Here is a 22,021-nt window from a genome sequence, read left to right on the forward strand (position 1 = left end):
GTCGTATGTGATGTATTATTAATTAAATTTTTGGATTGCAGGTGAGGAAACATCAATATTTTTGCTGCTCTAGTCTGATAGATTGGTCAAATCCAGATCATTAAATTGTGCTGACATGTTTTGCAATGTTAGTACTACAGCACTTTTTGTTTTTCAAATCCAGTTTACACATTAAATAAGGATTTTCAAGGTAGGGTAACATATTTAAAGACTTCTAATTAATCACACTTTTATTTATCTCTCATAATCAATAACGTTTGTTTTATGTTTTCCAGTGTCTGGGTCTCCGCTGGTCTTGTGGATGTTGCTGTTCCAGTCTCACGCCTGCCTGCCTGCCTGCCTGGCCGCCTCCCTGCCTGCCTGCCTGCCTGCCTGCCTGGCCGCCTCCCTGCCTGCCTGCCTGCCTGCCTGCCTGCCTGCCTGCCTGGCCGCCTCCCTGCCTGCCTGCCTGCCTGCCTGGCCACTGCAATGTGAGGCCAACCAAAACCAAGATCTGGGATTGGGTCTCGGAATCAGTTCAAACTTTGTGGATCTAGTTGGTACCACTGGGACCTATCAACCCTAAAAGGAAAGTTGGCTAGCTGAAATAACTCCAGAGATATTAACAGTTTTCAAATTTGGCCAATTTAGCGGGAAAGTGTCGCTTTCTAAATTTTTGATAGTAAAAGTTGCTTGCACAGTTCTGGCTTGTGCTTATTCTTTTTAGACATACATAAAGGAGGAAAATGGTGCAGGCCAAGTTTTGTACGTTGCTTGGTTTGGCCTACACCAGCAATTTTGTTGAAATCATCGGAACTCTCATCCCCAAAATATTTCACTTTAGATTTGACCCTGGTATGTCTCATTTCACTTCTTTTACTCTAATAGACAGTTACTATGCAGTCCCTAGAAGTCTCCTTAGTCTCCTAAGAACTGTATAGTAATTATTTATTACAGTAAAAGAAGTGAAATGAGACATACCAGGGTAAAATCTAAAGTGGAATATTTTGGGGATGAGAGTTCCGATGATTTCAACAAAATTGCTGGTGTAGGCCAAACCAAGCAACGTACAAAACTTGGCCTGCACCATTTTCCTCCTTTTTGTATGACTAAAAAGAATAAGCACAAGCCAGCACTGTGCGAGCAACTTTTATTATCAAAAATTCAGAAAGCGACACTTTCCCGCTAAATTGGCCAAATTTAGAAAACTGTTAATATCTCTGGTGTTATTTCAGCTAGCCAACTTTCCTCTTAGGGTTGAAAGATCCCAGTGGTACCTATTGGACCCACTAAGTTTGAACCGATTCCGAGACCCAATCCCAGATCTTGGTCCACCTTGGCCTGGAGTTAGTCTGCCACTACTGAGGAGTAGCTTTTTGCACCTGCAACAAGTTATAACAAATGAGACATTTTGTAAACAAACACGTTCTGTCATTGTGTTTCCTAAGTTATAGACGCTTTTAAGAAATAATTAAAGAGTATGCCTTAGAACAGAATTATCGTGTTATTTCAACCCCTTCTCATTCTGCACCACAGCTTATAAACCACCATAATAATAAATCAATATAGTTACAAACAATTAGTCAGTGGGCATTGACATTTTGTTAATTGGATCATTAAATATTTTATTAATAGATGTCCTGATAATTTTATCACTGCATATGAATAATTTTATTAGTATAGCTGTCTCTGGACCTATGGCCGAATTTTTTAAAAATACTAATTGTTACTGATAAATTTGTCAAGAGCAATCAACTATTTCATTTGTAACTGTATTAACCTTTTTGTAACTTTGCATTAACATTATTTTGTCAATAGTCTCGTAACAAAATTGTCAATACTATTAATGCGCACAAACCTCTATAAGCAATTGACAAAATTTATACGTACATATTAACAAGAAATCAGTACGAGACTGAGAGTGTTTTATTTAGCCTTTCCTCTGGCGTGAAGTGAAACCTTGTGTGAGAGAATCTCATGTTACGATTTTTGTTTGTTTTAGGGTGTTTGGAATCGCTTGGGCGGTTTTGTCCCCCTCTTGATGGCCGACAGCGAAAGGGTCAAGGGAAGGGTGGCTCAGGTCGTGGACCCGCTTCCCATTTCCATCCGAGGCAGGCGTACTGGCGCCACACGTGGAGGACATCACGGTGGAGGAGGAAGAATTGTGAAAAACTGACGAACTTAGCCGTGTTGAAGCTGCCAAGTGAGCGTGGGAACAGGGCTGTCTCCGTGTTTGTGTCAAAAGTTAGCCAGAATTTTTGGGATGTCAAACCATAAACGTCATGCAGTTTGCCATCGAACCAACCCTGTCGCCCCGTTACTTGAAAGGGAGGTCTGGGGGCGGAGCCCCCCAGCATAAAAGTTGGAACCGAATGCTGCTTTGACATGCGATCAGGTCCCTTAGTGTCGCGATGTGTGGTTAGAGTGTCTGCCGAAGGCAGGCCAGCGGTCGTTTTCACTCTAAATATCATACCAACTATTTCCGGCATGACAAAGAAAAGTACCTTGATATAAAAAACTATTTTGAGCATAAGCTTTTAAAGAGCGTAACTTACGAACTACTTCTTCGTATAACAAACCAAATTAGTTTGTACTCTGCACTGCAAGAAAAAGTGTGGATAGTACAACAAAAGTACAACAAAAACTGTACAATAAAAGTACAACAGGGATTGTAGAAAGTACAACGAGAATTGTACAAACCACAACCAGCCCTGGACTGCCCAGCACTCGTCATGCCGGTTCCGTTGTACTTTGTACAACAATTGTTGTACTTGAAAAGTACACTAAATTCCTGATAAAAAATTTGCCAGAAATTTGTGTACTTTTGTTGTGGTTATTTTCTGCAGTGTGTTTGCTCAAAATACTTCGTAAGGTTTTATGCGTGTTCACTGCAATGTTCTGCAACGAATGTGACGTCATTGTACGGTACGCGTTGGATGTGCAATTTGTCACGTTCGTTTGAATATAACGTCACATTTCGTTTCAATGTTGATTCACGTTCGAACGAGTGTGACATCCTATTTAAACGGCCGCGCCATGTCCAAACGACAAAATTCACGTTCTAAAGAATATGACGTCACATTCGTTGAGGCACGCTGAAAACCTGACGAAGTATTTTGAGCATATGTAAGGTACAATCTCTTTCCTTTGTTATTCGAAGAATTCACTATCAGCAGGTTAATGACTTTTTCGTCATTAATTACGTATTCGTATAAACAACAATAATACTTGGTATTCTCTAAGTAAGTATGACTAATTTCCTTTGCAACATTAAGTACGAAACAAAATTCTCAGTCCATTATACAAGGTAGGTTTACGCCAGTGTTTTTCGGCTATAAAAAATGAACGTGAGCTAGGATAGTGAAATTTCGCGTGTGCCGAGCCAAGAACATACCTCCTGCAAAATCTCAGCCAGATCGGCCCAGCCGTTCAGGAGGAGTAGTGCGCACACACACGCACACAGACAGAATTTTTTTTAACCCCACACTGTTAAAAAAAGTGCTGTAAATTAACAGCACTTATGCTGTTAAGTTTGATAGCAGCACACCTTGTTTTATAACAAGCATGTTGTAGCCCTCGGTGCTGTTTTCTGACAGTTCGATTGTAATAAAACAATACTTCTTTGAAGTCTTCGACGATGTCTTCCCAACATTTGTGTTGATTTCATCGTGCTGTTTTTAAACAAGACCCTTGTAACCTGACAACAATATATGTTTGAAGATCGCAAAAGGCTGTTTCCAAACATGAAACCTGTTCAACGACAACACAACTATTTTGAATGACGATTGCAGTGTTGTTACTTGACAAGGAAATTGTTATGAAACGAAAGTGCTGTTTATGGATGGGTTTCCCGTTCAGACACAAAACAATACTGTTGTTATTTAACAGCATTACTGTAGGTGATTGTGTTGTAAAATTACAGTGGATTTTTAACAGTGCACTGGAGTAACGGGCTTCGCTATCGCTCAGCCAATAATATTTCCTAAGTAGCTCCTTAAAAGGGGAAAAGTACGTATTTATGGTTGCACAAATTACTTGCATAAGCACGGACAAAACGAGCATAAAGTCCATAACGCGCTGAGTGTTCGTTCCTAAATTACGAAGTAATTTGCAGTAATATGTATGCTTTTGTAGGCTGAAAATACTTCGTTATAACGAGCTTCTTTTGTTATTAAAGCCCAAAATAGCTTGTATGGTTTTCACAGTATGGGGCAAGTCCGGCAGGCATATTCGAAAAATTTTATTCCCTTTCAATTCAAATGAATTAAATGAAAGTAACTTGATTTCAACGTTTTTAACCTTATTTCAGGCTATTTTAACGTTCCTTTAAGTTGTATGCTCAAATACAACTGTTCCAAAGATAGGGACATAGGTTTTTTTTTGTTTCATTTTATTTATCTTTTATATGAAGTTTTTAAATAAGATTAGCAGAAATGAATGGCAGTACACGGTGTGCAAACATTTACAATGAACACAGGAATATGACATGAAATTTAATTTTCTACAAACTAAAAACTTAACCTTCGATGTTGTTATGAGTAATGCAGAGGTCCTCCTCGGACTCTGTTTCAAAAACTAAACATAGTCTATGTCCCAGTCACGGTCTGCATGACGTCCCTATCTCCAGCCCCTGATCCGCTTCAGGTACGAAAGCAAATGATCCTTATGATCTACGGAATCAGGAGATGCTGGATTGACCTAATTAGGGTGTCACCAGCACCTCACGACGTGGACCCGCAGCATTCCATGCGTAAAACTAAAGGGCATTTTCCGGGTTGTATTGCACGTTAGTTGCAATATGGCTATGGCATTGCACGAATGGTGCGGTCTCTCAGTGCATTGGACCATATGTGCTACTCATAGCGTTTGGAATCTCAGTGTACTATATGGCCTACAACATAATGTAGTACTTTCTTCTTTGATACAAACAATTTGCTGCATAAGATCATTTAGGAATTGATTTTGTCAGTAACAAAAATGCTGACAACAATCAGAAAAGCGTAAGTAACTTATTAGTGTTGCACAAATTTCCAGAGATAGGAAAAATTGTCAATAGCGAGTCCGAGAGCAATGGGGGCTCCATTTTCGAACAGTGAAAAGGTGGTCCCAATAGTCGCTCAGTTTCAAAATCGGGCGCAAGTAGAGTCGAACCCTAGGGGGTCCGATTTTCGGACAGGGGGATTTCCGACCGCTTCGCCGGCTTTTGGCTCTGCGGACATTCGCAGGGAAGCACCTGGCGTCAATTTTCAGACATGAGCAAACACACATCACCTTACAGATTTGAGTTCGTCTGAAGAAGACAAACAATGTCAACACATGTGATGGGTGAAAATGGAAACTAGACAAGTTATTGAACTTCTTATGGCTTTGTGACCAAGCCCTCCAAAAATCCAATAACTCTTTCATTTTCCATTTTGACCCTTGACATGTGTTGACATTTAATGTTTGTCTTTTCGTGATAACCTTGCAGATTTAGATTAATCTAAATCTGCAAGGTAATGCTTATCTGATTTACAAAGCTGAAAACCGAACCCTCATCTTGACAAAATATCGAACCATAGATGTATACGCCACCGTGTCCTATTTTCGAACCGAGACGGGTTCGATCCTACGTAAGGCTGGTTTATTCGAGCCAAGGTGTGGGTTCGAAAGTCAAACCCTCTTCTGTACAAACCCTCTGAGTGTACAGTAATCTAAAATCCAGTAACCGCAAGTGAGGACAGTCAAAAGCTGAACCCTGAAAGCGTTGGTTTGGACGGAGCTCTCAGCATCGGCCGCTACCGGTTCCTGCATTTTGATTCCTTTTGTTCTTCTTTCAGCGACGAGCGAAGGGGTTGCTGGCCAGGCTTGTTAAGTCCTTCGTCTCTTCGGCGAACGCGCTAAGACAGCTCGTCTTCACGAGGCTGCTTCCGATCCCTCGCCGTCACGCGAAGTCGGATCCCATTCTTGGGAGTGGGCAGGGGGTGCTTGGTGTCCAGCTCGATGTCCCGCTCGAACTTGGGCCCCGGGCTGAAGGCGAAGTCGCGCAGGAGGACGGCGAGGGCGAGCCGCAGCTCCATGAGGGCGAAGCGCGACGCGATGCAGACGCGGGGGCCCTCCCCGAAGGGCATGAAGGAGTAGGGGTGGCGGCCCGCCTGCGCCTCGGCAGTGTGCCGGTCCGGGTCGAAGCGCGCCGGCTCGGGGAACAGGTCGGGGTCCATGTGCAGCATGACGGCCGGCACGAACACCGCCGTGCCCTCCTCCACCACCAGGTCCCCGACCTTGGTCGTGGCGTTGCACCTGGGGCCAACACAAGTGGAATGAATGGTCACTGCACTGAGATTCCAAACGCTAAGAGTATACTCTACAAACTGAAGTGTGTACTCAGTATGCATCTACAGATGCATACTTGCAAGTACACACCTACAGATGCATACTTAGCTGAGTACACATCTACAGATGCATACTCAGCTGAGTACACATCGACAGATGCATACTCAGCTGAGTACACATCTGTAGATGCATACTCAGCTGAGTACACATCTGTAGATGCATACTCAGCTGAGTACACATCTGTAGATGTTTACTCAGCTGAGTATGCATCTGTAGATTTGTACTCAGCTGAGTATGCATCTGTAGATTTGTACTCAGCTGAGTATGCATCTGTAGATGTGTACTTGCAAGTATGCATCTGTAGATACAAAGTTCTCAGTAAATTATTTAATATTCACTAAGTAGTTCTTTTAAGAAGGAAAAGTACGTCTTATGGTTGCACAAATTACTTGCATAAGTACTGGCAAATTGAGCAAAAAGTCAATAACGTGCTGAGAGAGCGTTTCAGATAAGATTCTTTTGGGGGGAACGCCCCGATAAGATCTTTTGAATAGGGCCCTTGGAATTGCTGGTGTATTCCTCCTAAAATTTAAGCAAGGGCTCGAGCAAGGGCGAAACTATGTCAAAGGCGAATAAATGCACCCTTAAGGCCCAAAACTAATGCAAGGCCATCAATAATCAATGCAAATAGAAATGGCTTTGAGGGCCGTAGCGTCAAATATTGGCCACTTTATAAGGATTTCAAGGTCAAGGCTTATTGCCAATTTCCGGCATTCGACAGAGCTGTGATTAGTGCCTGGCAAACGTGCCACCGGTTTGGCACACTGAGTATCCAAACGCTATGAGTATAGCGTCAATTGGTGCAATGCAAAAGCATTGCACATGAAGTGCAATGCCTCCCCATTCCCATGCATTAGCATAAGGGGATTTTCGGGACGCATGACACGTAGGGTGCAATATGGCTGTGGCATTGCACGTATAGTGCGATATCTCAATGCATTGCACGAAACGTGCTATACTCATAGCGTTTGGAATCTCACTGCAGTGACTGAGACGAACCTCCGGAAGAGGACACCGATTGGGTTCCACAGACGGAGGCCCTCGAGGATTGTGCGGTTGACGAGGTCCATTTCCTTGAGGGCCTCGTAGGACAGGTCGCCGCCGTGGCGCCGCAGCACGTCGTCCACTTCGGCGCGCACTCGGTCCTGCAGCGCTTGGTCGATGGACAGCCGATTCAGGCAGTATCCCAGAGTGTTCGACACGTTGTCCAGGCCGGCCACGAAGAAGATGAACGCCTGCAGGACGGAGGGAGAGTCAGACTTTGATGCTAGACAACGCCGTAGCTGCAAAGCTGTCCTCCACATCTCTCTAAAAAAATACACACTTAATGTCACGGGGCTTTTTTTAGTACCACGATGTATGCAATCAATACACATCGGACAGTGATGCAATTTTGTGACTGACAGGCGGTACAAAATTGTCTAAAGAAAGAACACTCTGCATTGGGCGTCAGACAAAATGCCGGGAATAAAATTGTATCACCTTCGGATGTTGCATATCTTGTGGGACAAAAACATGTCCCATGACATAAAGAGTGTATCACTAGCAAAGCAGAGCGGAGCGACAGCGAACCCATAGTTACTGTTCAAAAGACTGTTTTAAAGGGCAACGCTGGTGAAACTTGCGGACCAATTTCCTGAAATTGGAACTTCGGCCATTAATTGGGCCAAGTATGGTATTGGGCCAAGTATCACTGCTTACATAGGTTGTAAGGTGCACGCCTAAAACCATACAAAGTATTTTAGGCATACATAGTACAAACTAATTTACTTTGTTGTACGAAGAAAAAGCTCGTAAATTGCGAAGTATTTTCTTTGAAAGTTACTTTATTATAACAAGCAGGTTTTCTTTGTAAGCCCTAAAATAGTTTTTAAGTTTTTCTCAGTGTGGTTGAAAACCCTGAACCTGAAACGTTCCATGCACATTCAAAGCCTTTAACATTGAAAGTACTATTCCTAGCAATTTTGGACCATGTTTTCGCACACCAAAAAGCCTGCAACGCTTTTGCTTGAAACTACGAAAAAAATGTAGGTATTGTTTAATTGCTTCTTATCACGAAGAAATGCATCGTATTACGAAGGATTTTGCTTCGTAATCCTTCGTACGTAGAATTTACAATGCGTTCGTTTTCTTCGTATTACGAAGCGATGCTTCGTATAATTTTTTTACTGTGCTCTCGGGTCCCTCCGTAAGGCTGGACTTTAGTGCTTGCCTGCGCCGCCATCATGTTGGTCGTCAGCTCCACGTGGTTGTCCGGGTCGCTGTGGTCCAGGCCGGCATCGCGCAGCTGCATCATGAGGTCGACGAAGTCGTGGCGCTGCACCTTGTTCTTCTCGCGGAACTCCACCGTGTCGCGCATCAGGGTGAGGAAGAATTGGTGTTCCTCCGGGAAGAGGAACCGCATCGGCAATAATGCGGCCAGCCTGTAAAGAAAAAAGATGGCAAAAGGGCACTGAGAATCCAAACGCTATGAGTATAGCGTCAATTGGTGCAATGCAAAAGCATTGCACATGAAGTGCAATGCCTCCCCACCCCATTCCCATGCATTAGCATAGGGCATTTTCGGGATGCATTGCACGTAAGGTGCAATATGGCTATGGCATTGCACTTATGGCGCGATACCTCAGCTGCATTGCACCACGTGCTGTACTCATAGCGTTTGGAATCTCAGTGGGGAAACTCGAGCACCGGAAAGGAGGTGGCGGTCACGCCTTATTGACATTCCCAATGTCACCCTGTGGCAAAAAAGGACGGAAAATTCTGTTCAATTTTTTTGCCATGATTCTCCGTAGCCATCTTATTCTCTGTATGATCTTACAGTATTTTCCTTAGAACCGTACAGCATCATCCGTAAGACCGTACAGTGTTCTCCGTAGGGCGTGTAAGACTGTATGGTCCTACGGAGAAGACTACGGTTCTACGGAGAATACTGTAAGGTACGGAGAATATTGACAAGGAGGCTACGGAGAATCTCAAGCTGTTAACAGAATTTTCCTTAGCTTTTCGCCACAGTGCTCCAGCGCTTCAACGGCCATTGTAAAATGTCACAATCAGAGCTTCAGCTGTATCTACCTTGGGCTGAAAGAGTTGAGCATGACGCGCAGAAGCTGTCCGAAAGTCTGCCGCAGCAGGTTGCGCGACATGGCGAGGAACTTGTTGTTCTCTTCGCGCAGGCAGTTGCAGCGCATGCCGAAAGCGCAGGAACCGATCACGTCCGTGGAGAAACGGTGCAAGAAGAGAAGCATGTCTACCTGGGAAGGGAACAGACGCTGAAGGGTTGGGAAAGAGTCGTGCACACTACATGAATTTCATAACTTGTGTCCGTTGTTCTCAACATGCGAACTCCTTCGTTGAAATTTGTACGCACACACATAAATGTCCCACGAAGCATGCAACTTCATGAACATCCGTCAATGTTGTGTCCACCAGGCGACACAAATTGCCGGATGCCCATTTCAACTTGCTGTTCCATCCAACAATTCGAGTTACCTGGAGAACGCAACATGCCACCGTAAAAAAAAATCCGATTTTTTGCACGGAAAATGCACGGCAAGGAAAAGTGTGAATAGTGCAACAAAAACTGTAGAGTGAAAGTACAGCAGGGATTGTAGGAAATACAACGAGATATGTACAAGCCATGGCTTGCATGGCTTATGCATAACGAGGCCTGGATTGCACAGCACTCGTCGTGCCGGTTCCATTGAACTCCATACAACAATTGTCGTACTTTGTGAGCACAATAAATTCCCGATAAAAAAAGTTGCCAAGAATGTCTACTTTTGTTTTTAGGGGTTCCGACGAAGGAGGACCCCTATTGCCCGGGACGGCTCAGATTCTTTTCCTTCCGCCGACGCAAATCTAAAAATGGTTCCCGCCAAATTACTCCTTATCATAAAAAAATGAAAATTGCTGAAAATTTCGAAAATTTATCGTAAGAATTTAACGCAAACGACAAAAACATAAATTTGCAACATTGAAGCACCCTTATCCCTTCACATTTTCCAGAAACGTTTCAAAGACAAAATGTGCTACTCCCCAAAACTAAGCATCCTGCCTCATCAAAGTGACAAAAAATCATGTCTGTTCTGACAAAATAGTTAAAACATGAAAAAAAAGTCACCATGGCAACGACACGGTGTCATCGTACCAACTGTCAAAATTTAAAGTCGCCGATAAAAAGAAATCAAAACGCCGTGAATTTCGAAAATGCCAATGCTAACGCATTGCACGGTGTCCCGACATTGGAACATCTTTGAAGTCTGTCAGTAAAAAGTTCGTAGCAAAAAAGACGCAATAAATTAATTGTCGGGGGTTGGCAACAATTTTCTCGGCGTCTGCGCCCTTTCGAAAATCGCGAGGCTGGAAAAACGAGTAGTCGCGCATTGAAACTGCCCCTCCATTGTTGCTGAGGTTGAATTGTTTGGCTTGCTTTTAAAGGTTGCGGTTCTCTTGTGATGTTTTCCCCAATTCTGTAACCAGCACGACGTTGGTTTGACGAACTTTATAAACTCGGGAGAGGTGGTTTCGAAACGCGGATGACTTTCGTTTGACGAACATGAGCCCTGTAAATCGCGACATCGCGAGATGGACTGAGATGGTCATTGTGTTAACTGAATCAGGTTTGGGGATGTAAAAATGCCGGTAGGATTCAAAGTTACGTAAATAACGGTAAAATTAACGTAATTAATGTTTAGACGACAGACTTCAAATTCATTTCCACAACCGGAACACCGTGCAATGCGTTAGCATTGGAATTTTTTTTTCTTGCAGTGTGCTCTGTGGAAAAAAAAGGTACGGAAAATTCTGTTATTTTTTGCCAAGATTCTCCGTAGCCCATGTATCAATATTCTCCGTAGGCTCGTACAGTATCCTCCGTAGGACCGTACAGTCTTGTCCGTAGGACCTGGAAGACTCAGTGGTGTTTTCCGGGCCATACGGGGCCATACGCCGTATGGCCTATTAACGGAATCGGGGGGACCGTATGGCCTATAAAATTTTCCAGGCCATACGGTCGCATACGCGGCCATACGCCTCGAAAATCCCCAAATACCGAGGCACCGCTCGACCAAATGAACTTAATATGTACCCCAACTCGCACTAGACTGCTTGTCATTAATGTAGGCTGCCTTCTACTCTTAAATATAAATGGGCCTGAATTACGCGAGTTTGACATACAGCCATATGCCAAATTGTGGTTAGTGGAACACAACTCCGCAAATGCCACACTGACTAAAAAAATGACATGGTAAGAAGGACGGAGTCCACAAGTTCCAGAGGTGGCCTTAATAAACTGTATACTTGACTTCTCTCTGTTTTGTTCCACTTGTGGCGCCTGGAAGGTAGGCAACCCGCAACACCGTATGGCCTATAAACTTCTTAGGAAAACACCACAGTGTATATTCCTACGGGGATCACTGTACGGTCCTACGGAGAATACTGTAGGGTCCTCAAGGGAGCTTCGGAGAATTACCACAAGCTGTTTACAGGGTTTTCCGTAGCTGCTCTGGGTTAAGTGCACGAAGTCGGCGAGGCGCTCACCTCACTGCCCTCGCTCCTGGCCGCCCCCTCGGCGAGGGCGTCGCGCAGGTCGTCGGCCGCCTCGCGCATGAGCGGCAGCATGCGCTTCATCTTCCCGGACGTGAAGGTGGGCGACATCCTGGTGCGCAGGTTGCGCCACTTGAGAGGGTCCGCCTCGTCGTACGGCATGCCGCGGTCGTGGAAGCTCGAGAAGTCCTTGCACAGGACCTGCTTCCAAACGGGAAAGAAAAGCTTGAATTTGGGTTCAGTTTTTCACGACCTTTGGTGACTTTGGATGGAGCACGATGAATGTTGAATTTGAATGAAGTGGATTTCTCGTGAATTCCAAGAAATAGTGCACCCTTAAAACAACACGAAGTATTTTGAGCATACACTCTAAATGTCTTACAATGAAATTTGACCTTTGTTATTCGTATGTTACAGTGAATTCGGCGCAAGCATAATACGAAGCAATATTTCTTCGTAATACGAATCTTTTTAGCTTTTTCATTGTAAGATACAAAGAAAAACCTTCGTAATACGAAGAAAAACCACCTTCGTATTATGCTTGCGCCATATCCTTTGTATTATGGGAAATTTCTTCGTAAGACATATAGTGTGTACAAAGTGCAAAGCAATTTACTTAGTTGTACGAAGAAATAGTTCGAAGATTACGAAGTATTTTCTTTGTAAGCTTATGTATGCTCAAAATACTTTGTTCTTTTGCTTTGTAAGGCCTGAAATGGTTTGTAAGGTTTTCATAGTTTGACTTTAATTTTCACTGGCTTTTGTGCGTTTCTACGAATTTCAGTGAGTTTGAAATAGCGAGTTCTTGTTCTTGACCCCAATTAAAGTTAAATTTTGTATAAATTTCGATTAATATCGTCAAATTTTCACATGGTTTCTTGAAAAAAAAAAAATGGACACGAGTTAATGTTATTTCTCATTTTAGGCCCTAGAAAGAGAAAGAGAAGCTTGTTACAACAAAGTATTTTGAGCATACATGCACTGAAAATCTATCGGCGTGACTTCGTGCCGCTGCAGAGGCGTGAATTAAGTGTCACGCCATTAAACGGCATGACAGAAAAGTCACGCCAAAAATCGGCGTGACTTAAAAATTCACGCCAAAAATTGGCGTGAATTTCTTGTCATGCCGCTTTTTGGCGTGACTTGTCTCATAAAACGCGTTGTCATTCACGCCAAATGAGGGTGTGACTCACATGTCACGCCGTTTTTCGGCGTGAATTTCGTGTTTCGCCAATTTTTGGCGTGACTTTTTGTCACGCCATAATTTGGCTATGTGTCCGACCATTACGTTTTCAGTGTGAGCCTACAAAGAAATTACTTCGTAAACTACATTTCTTCGTATAACAAAGAAAATTAGTTTGTACTGTGCATGCTCAAAATACCTCGTGAGGTTTTAAGCGGGTTTATAACGAGCCCGTTTCGCCTTGCCTGCTTCACCATCTCCGGGTCCCAGACGGCGAGGGCGGGACTGGAGAACATGAACAGGCCGCACACGCCCTCGTCTCGGAACTGCTCCAGCCTCTCCAGGAGGACTTTGAAGCCGCTCATGAATAAGTTCATGTTCCCCAGGATGGGCACGGGTTTCAAGTGCGGCACGCCTCGCTTGCGCCAGTACGAGTAACGCCTCGCGTAGAAGACGTAGACGGCCGTGAGCGCGACGGCCACCGTCGCCGCGGCGAGCGCTGCCGTGGTCCCGAACTGCATTCTCAACACCTGCAGGGGAAACAAGTCAATGAAAATCCCTATCGCTTTAAGGATACTGTGAAGTGAAATTTCGTTGCTCCACAAATATTAGTGACCTAAAAGATCGTTTGCGTATCTGCTGGTAGTGAATGCTTAAGTTGGTACTCCTGCTGTTAACGTTATTGTCAGTTCTCAGTTCTTATTCGCAATACATATTGTCCAGTTCTATTCGCTCGATTTGCCGATAATGTCACTGTCTCTTTGCCAACCCATCAAGCGTGTCGTATCTTGCTTCCAGTCCCATGCCTCACCATAGTTGAATGGGAAAGAATGCAAGTCAATACGACTTGGGAGAAGCAACTTGTCAAAAAATCAATTGTGGGTCACTTTTTAGAAAAATGCATATTTAAAATATTAATTTTGAACAAAAAGCCGAAGTAGCTTTGCCAGACTGCACTCTAAATGTCTTACGGTGAAAGGCTGCACCAACATATTATGGTGGAGATTTTCTCCATAATACCAACGTACAGTGAATGGTACGTTATGAAGTCAGCTGTACTACCATAATATGGATAACCTTCACTGCACAACATTTAGAGTGTGCTTCTCAGAGATCAATACCACAAGGAGTCCGTCAAAGCAACTCTTTAGTCGGAGGCCAAAACAGCTTTGGCCTCTAGCTTCGTTCAGTTTGGGTGTCCGGGACTTCAGACTTCAGCGTCGCGTTAGAGTGGTCCTGGGCTACGAGGAACCCGTCTACGGTCGTCGGTGGACCTCCGGCGCGCCCAGGATGCCGACGAACGTGGGTGCAGTACACGCCGCCATACGGATCATCACCATCGTTAATATCACACTGGTGCAACAAAGGCATAAAAATTATGCCCTTTAAGGGCGTAAACGATTTACGCCCTTAAAGGGCATAAATCGTTAATGCCTTTGGGAAGGGCATTAAAATTTTGCTTGAAATTCCCATACCATTCACGCCCTTCCCAAGGGCATAAAACGATTTATGCCCTTGCAAGGGCGTAAAAGAGTATTTATGCCCTAAAGGGTGTAATTTTTATGCCTTTGTTTTACCAGTGCATTGTTTCCTCTTCTATATCGTGTCGTTTGCAGGTGAAGACACCACTTCAAATGTACTGATCTATGAGGGGGGGGGGCGTTTGAATCGCGCGCCAGAGCGCGGCACAGTGGTTTAAAATGCGATTTTCGGGGGAATAAGTCCACTGAAAATCAAATAGTGATACATCTCACTCTCTGAGGGATGAGACATAACTGTCTCACCGAAAAAATGGTGATACGAACATGTATCACCGAAAAAATAGTCGTACACGCATGTATCACCGAAAAACTGGTCGTACACGCATGTATCACCGAAAAAAAAGGTCGTACACTAATGTATCACCGAAAAAAGGTTGATACTTCCCCAGGAAAACAAGGTCCAATCTCGCCGATGTCTCACCGTTATTTCGGTGATACTTTTTTGTACGACCCTTTTTTCGGTGATACATGCGTGTACGACCATTTTTTCGGTGATACATTCGTGTACGACCTTTTTTTCGGTGATACATTTTGTATCGCCGAAAATTGGTGAGATGTCTCACCCTTTGAATTTCAGTGTCCTAGCAAAGCGTCCCGTGCGACCAAATGCTACCAGAATTGAACTGAATCATCTGTAGGCAATAGGCAAAGACCAGTTCAAAGGAAAAAGTGGTCCGATAAAAATTGGATTTATAATGCTAAAATAATGAGAAAAATAGCAAAATTAGAAGAAAAATGACAGAATTGACAAAAAAAGCAAAACTAAAAAATGCTCAAAATACTTAGTTTTGACTTCTAAGCCGCATTAAACCATTTTGTTACAAAGAAAAACAAAATATTTGAAAAGAAAAACAATTGCACTGATGTTTTTTTCATTTTGAATGGTGCACACCAGAAGCGATTATCCCCAAAACTAATCAATTTGGCACGTTTTTGTGGTGTTGGTCCCCATGTGTTTCGTGTTGCGGACGAGTGCGGAAAAGTTATCATCGGGGCATCTTAATATACATGTAAGGGAAGCGCCTCGCACCAATAACTCCGCCCCATCGGGCCCCATCGATGCCCGAAACTCCAAAAGTGTGTTTTTTAATGTGTTGAACGCATTTGTAGCAAAAACACGCCGCCGTGAGCCAAACCGCGAACGAAATGTTGCGCTGTGTGCTGCTTTCCTTTGATTAATGATACGAAAAGAAAAACACGCCAACATACCAGTACCATCGCCCTCATTGGAAAAATAAGGGTAGGAAACATCTAAGAAAATTAGGTGAATTTGATCAAAATACAAAAGACTAAAATCAAACCCTTCCCAGTGGCTCCCAGCGTCATATAAAAATCTATAAACGTCATTTTATATTGTATTGGAGTATTATAGTTCGTTTCCACCCCCAGAATGCCCCCCGCGACACTTTTGAAAAATCGCTTTATTCCCCCTAAAACAGGATTTTAAACCACTGTGCGCGGCTGGAGCGGTGACGCGCAGATCAATGCCCCCCACCCCCACCCTTCTCCCACCGGCCGGCTGGCGTCGCGTCGTGCGATGCGCTGGGCCGCGGTTCACCACCTGAAAGAAATAGGAGCCGCGCGCGTCGAGGGGAGGAGCCGCGAGCTTCGGGGAGGTGGGGGTACGGGACCGCTGGGGTGGGGGGGAGCGGCGCTGTGGCCGATACTGGATGCAGCCAGGCCCATCTCCATCCAGCTTTCCCGGTGGTATGGGGGCCAGCGTCCCTGGGCCAAACGCTGCAGGCGCGGGTTCAATTCCACGTCCGTGCTTTTTTTTCGGTCGCGTTTGGCGGGAAGATCTATCGCGAGTTAGAGAATGATCTCACTGGTAAAACAAAGGCATAAAAATTACGCCCTTTAGGGCATAAATACTCTTTTACGCCCTTGCAAGGGCATAATCGTTTTATGCCCTTGGGAAGGGCGTAAATGGTATAGGAATTTCAAGCAAAATTTTAATGCCCTTCCCAAAGGCATTAACGATTTATGCCCTTTAAGGGCGTAAATCGTTTACGCCCTTTAGGGGCATAATTTTTATGCCTTTGTTTCACCAGTGCTGCCGCGAGTTAGAGAAAGATCTGTCGCGAGTTAGAGAAAGATCTGTCGTGAGTTAGAGAAAGATCTGTCGCGAGTTAGAAAAAGATCTGTCGCGAGCCCGTTAGGTTAGGTTAGGATAGGTTGGACCGTTTAGTTTCGACACCCCGGGTCCCCTCCGGATGGCCGTAGGGTAGGAGCCCATCCCCTCCAGCGCCCCCACCCCTCGGCTCCTATTTCTTTCAGGTGGCCGACCGGCTGGGCCGTGCTTAGATCGGAGGGTCTACCGGCTCCCTTCCCTCCACGCATGCCTCGCAAGCGTTTCCCTGCTCGCGCTTCCTAGCCCACGTTTGTTTACCTATTCCCAGCCTCCGCGCTGCTCTGCGCATGTTTGTGGACACGTCAGCCCTACTCGGGTTGAATTCGTGGACAGAGAATTGTTCCACGGGAAACTTTCGTCCGCGGGGCTCGCCACTTGCAAACTGCGGACCACGCACGATAACCGATAAGAAACCCACCTAATCTGAAGTAGGAATCCGGACAGCGGAACGAGAGCACAGTCGCGTCCGTGTTGACGGTGTGGTGGCCTGCCTCCGCCTAGCACGTCCGCACAGCACGGCCCCAAGCTATCTACTGCCCACAAACGATGTTTTTCTCCCCTCCCTCCTCTCCCCTCCCGCCCTTCGCCCCCCTCTTCCCCCCTTCGCTTCACAGCCGAAGCTAGCCTGCGCTGGGTGTGCGCTTCGCCCAGCCAGCTGGCTGACTCAAGGTCACGCCGCCGGCCGCCGCTGCGTTTCGGAGCTGCCGGGCCGGGCTAGCCCGGTCCGGATATAGCACAGGAACGCTGCGCGGCTACGGGAGGCTTGGAAACGGACCGTTAAAAATGGACACTCAGAAACTATGTCAATGACTTGCGCCAGCGAAAAAATATTTAGTTGGGTGTTTGAGCAGGCGGGAATGTTACCATCTTTACTTGTCGCGTTTCGTGAAGTAGGTATCTCCTAAAATTCTTTCTCTCACCATCGAGACTTTGACAAGAACGCAAGTTTCTAGGTATTTGTGCGGTTCTTGGGCTTTCAAAATCTCCATGAACTCGCTTTGGGTGGTAATTATGCAGCATGTCAGAGCATTGGCTGAAACTTTCACGAAGAAAACGGCGCTGTGACATGTCCTACACGTCAAATGTTTTTGCACAATGTAGTTGGTGGCCTTACACACACATATACAATAATTTTCAACATGCAAACTTTTTCGTACAACTTTGCACGCAGAAGCGCACAAATTTCGTGCGAATATACGTACACGAAAAAGTTCCCATGAAGTTCCCACGTACTAAGTTGAACAAAAGTGCGAAGACATTCTCTTTGCTTCTTCCAGAAAATGTGTTTTCAATGTGGTGCGAAGTAGTTCCTCGTTCTTTCCAGGAACCTGCATACGCATCACTGCAAAAAAAAATCCATCTTAATTTTAAGAAACTAGTTTGTGAAGCAGTTTACAAAGATTTTTTGCTATTAACCCTGTAACGGCCAATGTGACCATATGGTTACAACTCGTGTTTTCGTCGCCAATGGTGTCAGGGTGGGCTGATATGTGAAAAAACACGTACTTGTATTTTTACAAAAATGGCCGGTCCCGGGACGGCCAAGGTGACCATATGGTCACAGTCGATTAAAACTGCTATTGCGGGCAATGCAATTCAAGTTTTGACTTCCAAAGTGTTCCTATGGCTTCTTCTTGTTCTGTTCTATCATTCTCCCAACAATTTTTTTTCTGAAACCAGAGGTATCCCCTACAATGCAATGCAAAGTTTTTATGGACCGCACCGGGGACTACCAACGTTACCATATGGTTACAATTCTAACTTCGTTGTTAGTTATCCGATTCTGGAATGGAAGGGCATTTTGCTTTGTCAAGGACCTCAATAAGAAGAAAAACACCCAAAACAGTAGTTTTGGTAGGTGGGGAGTAGTCTGGCCGTTACAGGGTTAAAAGATAGACATAGATTATGGTTTATTAAAATTCATAAACAAATCTGACTAAAGTGGGAGAAAAGAACTTCTATACCGACGTCCGATTTCGAGTGTAGATGTCAGAATTCTGAAATGCATCATGCATCTTACATCGTGTCACATTACAGTGTCGGTTGTCAAAAATTATTCGAAGCACGAAGACCTGAGGCTTGCATGTCTTCCATCTTCCAACTGTCCCTCAACAGAGGAGGTGCCTGGACCTAACCTAATGGCCGACAGCAGGCGCCAGCGAGTGGCAACATGTTTGTGCGTTTCTCTCAACTTCAGTGGAATAATTTGTTAAAAAATTTGAGCTAGCGGCTAGACAAGACATTTACTAAGGCAACAGATGGTATCATTTGCCAAAAGAAGTTCTTTTAGAAATACAAATAGGAAATACTTATTCGGGAACGGACACGGCGCTCCAAGCGCCACCTAGCGGCAGGTCTGTGAAACCTGACCTTGAACCCAGCGGCTGACCATGACTGTAGGCCATACCATGTGAGAAGTGGCTTGGCGACAGTTTGCGTGAAGTAATCAAACTAAACCTTCGGTTTACGTTGAATGTGACAGCTATCACTGAAGCGTTCAATTTTAACCTCAATCAGTTAGTTTCAGAAATCTAGTTATGAAAAGTCATCAGTCATGTGGATTTTAAGAAATCCATTTTTACTTTTGGAAGGCAATCTTAATTTTGACAACCCAGTTCCTAAGTTTTAAAAGTGGTTTTGAAATTTACCAACTATTTATTACTTTTCATTTTAGTTTTGGTAAATGTAATAAAGTATAGCACTTTTCACAAACTTTTCTGAGTTTTCACATCATTTCAAAATGTCATTAAATTTAAGACATTTTCATGTCTTAAATTTCAGAATTTTTTTTGCAGTGCATATAATGTATAATTATGTATAATTTTATACATAAGTTAAGGAGAAAATTTCCACATTGCGGTCAATTATATATAAAATTGTACCTAATCTAAGTCAGTATGCAGAAGTACGGCAATAGTCCGTGGGAATTTGGGTGAAAACAAAAACATAATTCTAAGCAGAAAAAGCTGTTTTTATCCATGCCAAAAAAGAGGAAATATCTTTGTTGTTATTTTTTTAAAAGTAGCAAAATTTCTACAGGCGAGATCTTGTGGCGTGAAACATTTCTCAGAATATACCACTGAGTCCGGGCGTCAAACGGCACGTTGAGCTCTTTTACGGGCAAGTGCATCAGTGCCTTGGAGACCAGTACTGTCCTGCTACTACTTGGAAAAGCATATGCTAAGCGGAAACGCTGCGGCTTGCCTTTTTTTTGGAACCGCCGCACTGCTAATCCAAGTGTGGACCAAGTCCACGCTAGGAAACGTGGACCACGAATGGTCCACGAATGGTCCACGCTAGGAAGCGTGAACCAAGCCGTGGTCCACGCTAGGAAACGTGGACCGAGCTGTGGTCCACGCTTCACAGCGTTGAGGTCAACCACACTTCCAAGTGTGGACCATCCGTGGACCACGCTTCCTAGCGTAGACCATTCGTGGTCCACGTTTCCTAGCGTGGACCATTCGTGGTCCACGCTACCTAGCGTGGACTTGGTCCACACTTGGATTAGCAGTGTGGGAATGCATTGCACTTCATGAGCCAAAAACATTGCATCGATTGGCGCTATATTCACAGTGTATGCATCCATCGCAGCGTTACGCAGAACAGATTACCCCCCCCCCCTTTTTCCGAGCATAACGTAACTAACGGAACGCCTTGTTGGCTGTGAGCGATAGCGAAGCCCGTTGGGGTTAGAAAGTATTGTCTGCAGACTAAATTACTATGTAGGTTTTTCTGCGCGCCAATGCACGAAATTGAACATGCACTTCGTAACGCACGAATTTGTGCGCGCAAATGCACGATTTTCTGCATACTTGCGCACGAAATCGTGCATTGTCGCGCAGAAATTCGTGCGTTACGAAGTGCATGTTAAATTTCGTGCATTGGCGCGCAGAAAAACCTACATAGTAATTTAGTATGTGTGAGAGTGTGTACGCGCACTCCTCCTGTACGGCTCGGTCGATTTAGCTGAGATTTTTGAGCCTCACAATATACTTCCTAGGATCGGCATACGCCATATTCCAGCTTCCTCTCTCGTTCCGTGTGGTTATTCTAGCATAAAACCACAAACAACGGCAGAAAGAGTCAATTTTATTATATGTTACGTTCTCGTGTCAACACTGGCAAATCTAAAGCGTAACTCTATGCTTGAGTCAAGCATAAAGTTACGCTTGAAGACGTTACGCTTGAAATCAAGCATAGACTATAAATTCTCCCATGCATTTAGATAGGGGGAATCTTGGCGGATAGGCCTTTTACGCTTGATTTCAAGCGTAAACTGATTACTCTTGAAAACAGTAGGCAATACTACGCTTTAGTTTTACCAGTGAAGTTTCACATTTTTTCCTGTGTTTTCGGGGGTGTTGATGACGAAACCAGAATCCATTTTGATGTGCGATCCAGAATAAAATTCCTATGGGGCACAACCGGAATACAGAGGGTGCCACTCAAAGATGGCATGCAGTTTGACCAGACAACCCCGTCACCCCGTACCTGGAAAAAAGGGTGTGTGTGTGTGTGTGTGTGTGTCTGTGGGTAGTCACCCACCCCAGCTGAATCCGAAAACTCGAATACTGTCTCTATTTCTGATCACGTCTCCTCCAGTGCCGACGCGTAGCCAAAGAGCCTATCGAAGGCAGGCCAGTGCCGCAGGTAGGTGCGAACGCCGCGTGGATTGTCGGAACTGGCGCAGCATCGCGAAGCCTGTTACAATAAGTCACCGCCTGGCGTACACCTACCTTGGTTTAAAGCCAATGCTTCGTAGACTTATTTTAGAGTGAGGCTTCTCAGGATTGTTAATTGATAAAGAGCATCTTATGAGACTCTGACTAGCAACCACGAACGAATGCTCAAATGATACATCTCGGACGCATTGTCTTGAAGCGAGGGTGTCTTCAACGGGTGCTATGGCTTACTATTTAAACTGAACATTTCCTTCTCTTTGAAACCCTTTTGTTCTTCTATATTTTTTTGCGTTTTTCAGGCCCGTACCCACCGAGACGCTCGTCGTGAGACTCACGGCGCCGTGTGAGGGGCATCTGAATATGTTCCTTCTTTAATATAGTCGAGCCAGCCAAAGGTGGCCCTTTTGGCGACCGTTGGAAATGCGGCGGCTGGCCGAAGCATTGGCGCTGCCGTCGCTCGGGCTACCCCCTCTATCTCCCGAACCGCCAATAGTGGCCGTTGTTCCGCCTAAACAACGGCCACTATTGGCGGTCGGGATGTTGAGGGGGTAGCCCGAGCGACGGCAGCGCCAATGCTTCGGCCAGCCGC

At 44.7% G+C, this 22,021-nt stretch overlaps 1 protein-coding gene across 5 annotated transcripts; it reads right to left on the bottom strand.

Annotated features, from left to right (window-relative positions):
* Window positions 1–4,459: 4,459 nt before the first annotated feature.
* On the bottom strand, window positions 4,460–21,155 carry LOC117649446 (probable cytochrome P450 6a23). Of its 5 annotated transcripts, XM_034392257.1 has the most exons (8): window positions 17,169–17,276; window positions 13,324–13,608; window positions 11,890–12,096; window positions 9,424–9,602; window positions 8,564–8,774; window positions 7,351–7,586; window positions 6,248–6,258; window positions 4,460–6,171 (listed from the first exon to the last, which is right to left on the bottom strand). In XM_034392257.1, the coding sequence occupies exons 2-8, from the start codon at window positions 13,597–13,599 to the stop codon at window positions 5,903–5,905; spliced, it is 1,389 nt and encodes a 462-aa protein (XP_034248148.1). In that variant the 5' UTR covers window positions 13,600–13,608; window positions 17,169–17,276; the 3' UTR covers window positions 4,460–5,902. The 5 variants fall into 5 exon arrangements, with proteins under 5 accessions (XP_034248148.1, XP_034248145.1, XP_034248146.1 ...); XM_034392254.1 differs by lacking the exon at window positions 17,169–17,276 and adding an exon at window positions 21,073–21,155 and having other exon boundaries at window positions 4,460–6,258; XM_034392255.1 differs by lacking the exon at window positions 17,169–17,276 and adding an exon at window positions 20,653–20,688 and having other exon boundaries at window positions 4,460–6,258.
* Between the last annotated feature and the right edge of the window lie 866 nt (window positions 21,156–22,021).

Source organism: Thrips palmi, unplaced genomic scaffold, assembly GCF_012932325.1.
Source record: "Thrips palmi isolate BJ-2018 unplaced genomic scaffold, TpBJ-2018v1 HiC_scaffold_4, whole genome shotgun sequence".
Classification (NCBI taxonomy): Eukaryota; Metazoa; Arthropoda; class Insecta; order Thysanoptera; family Thripidae; genus Thrips; species Thrips palmi.

What these genes read in the sequence shown, in the direction of transcription:
- LOC117649446 (XM_034392254.1), bottom strand. Translation starts at nt 13,599, where the DNA reads ATGCAGTTCGGGACCACGGCAGCGCTCGCCGCGGCGACGGTGGCCGTC. An exon ending in CCAACATGATGGCGGCGCAG is followed by an intron (nt 7,587 to 8,563) that starts GCAAGCACTAAA and finishes TCCGTCCTGCAG; the next exon opens with GCGTTCATCTTCTTCGTGGC. An exon ending in ATCGGTGTCCTCTTCCGGAG is followed by an intron (nt 6,259 to 7,350) that starts GTTCGTCTCAGT and finishes TGTTGGCCCCAG; the next exon opens with GTGCAACGCCACGACCAAGG.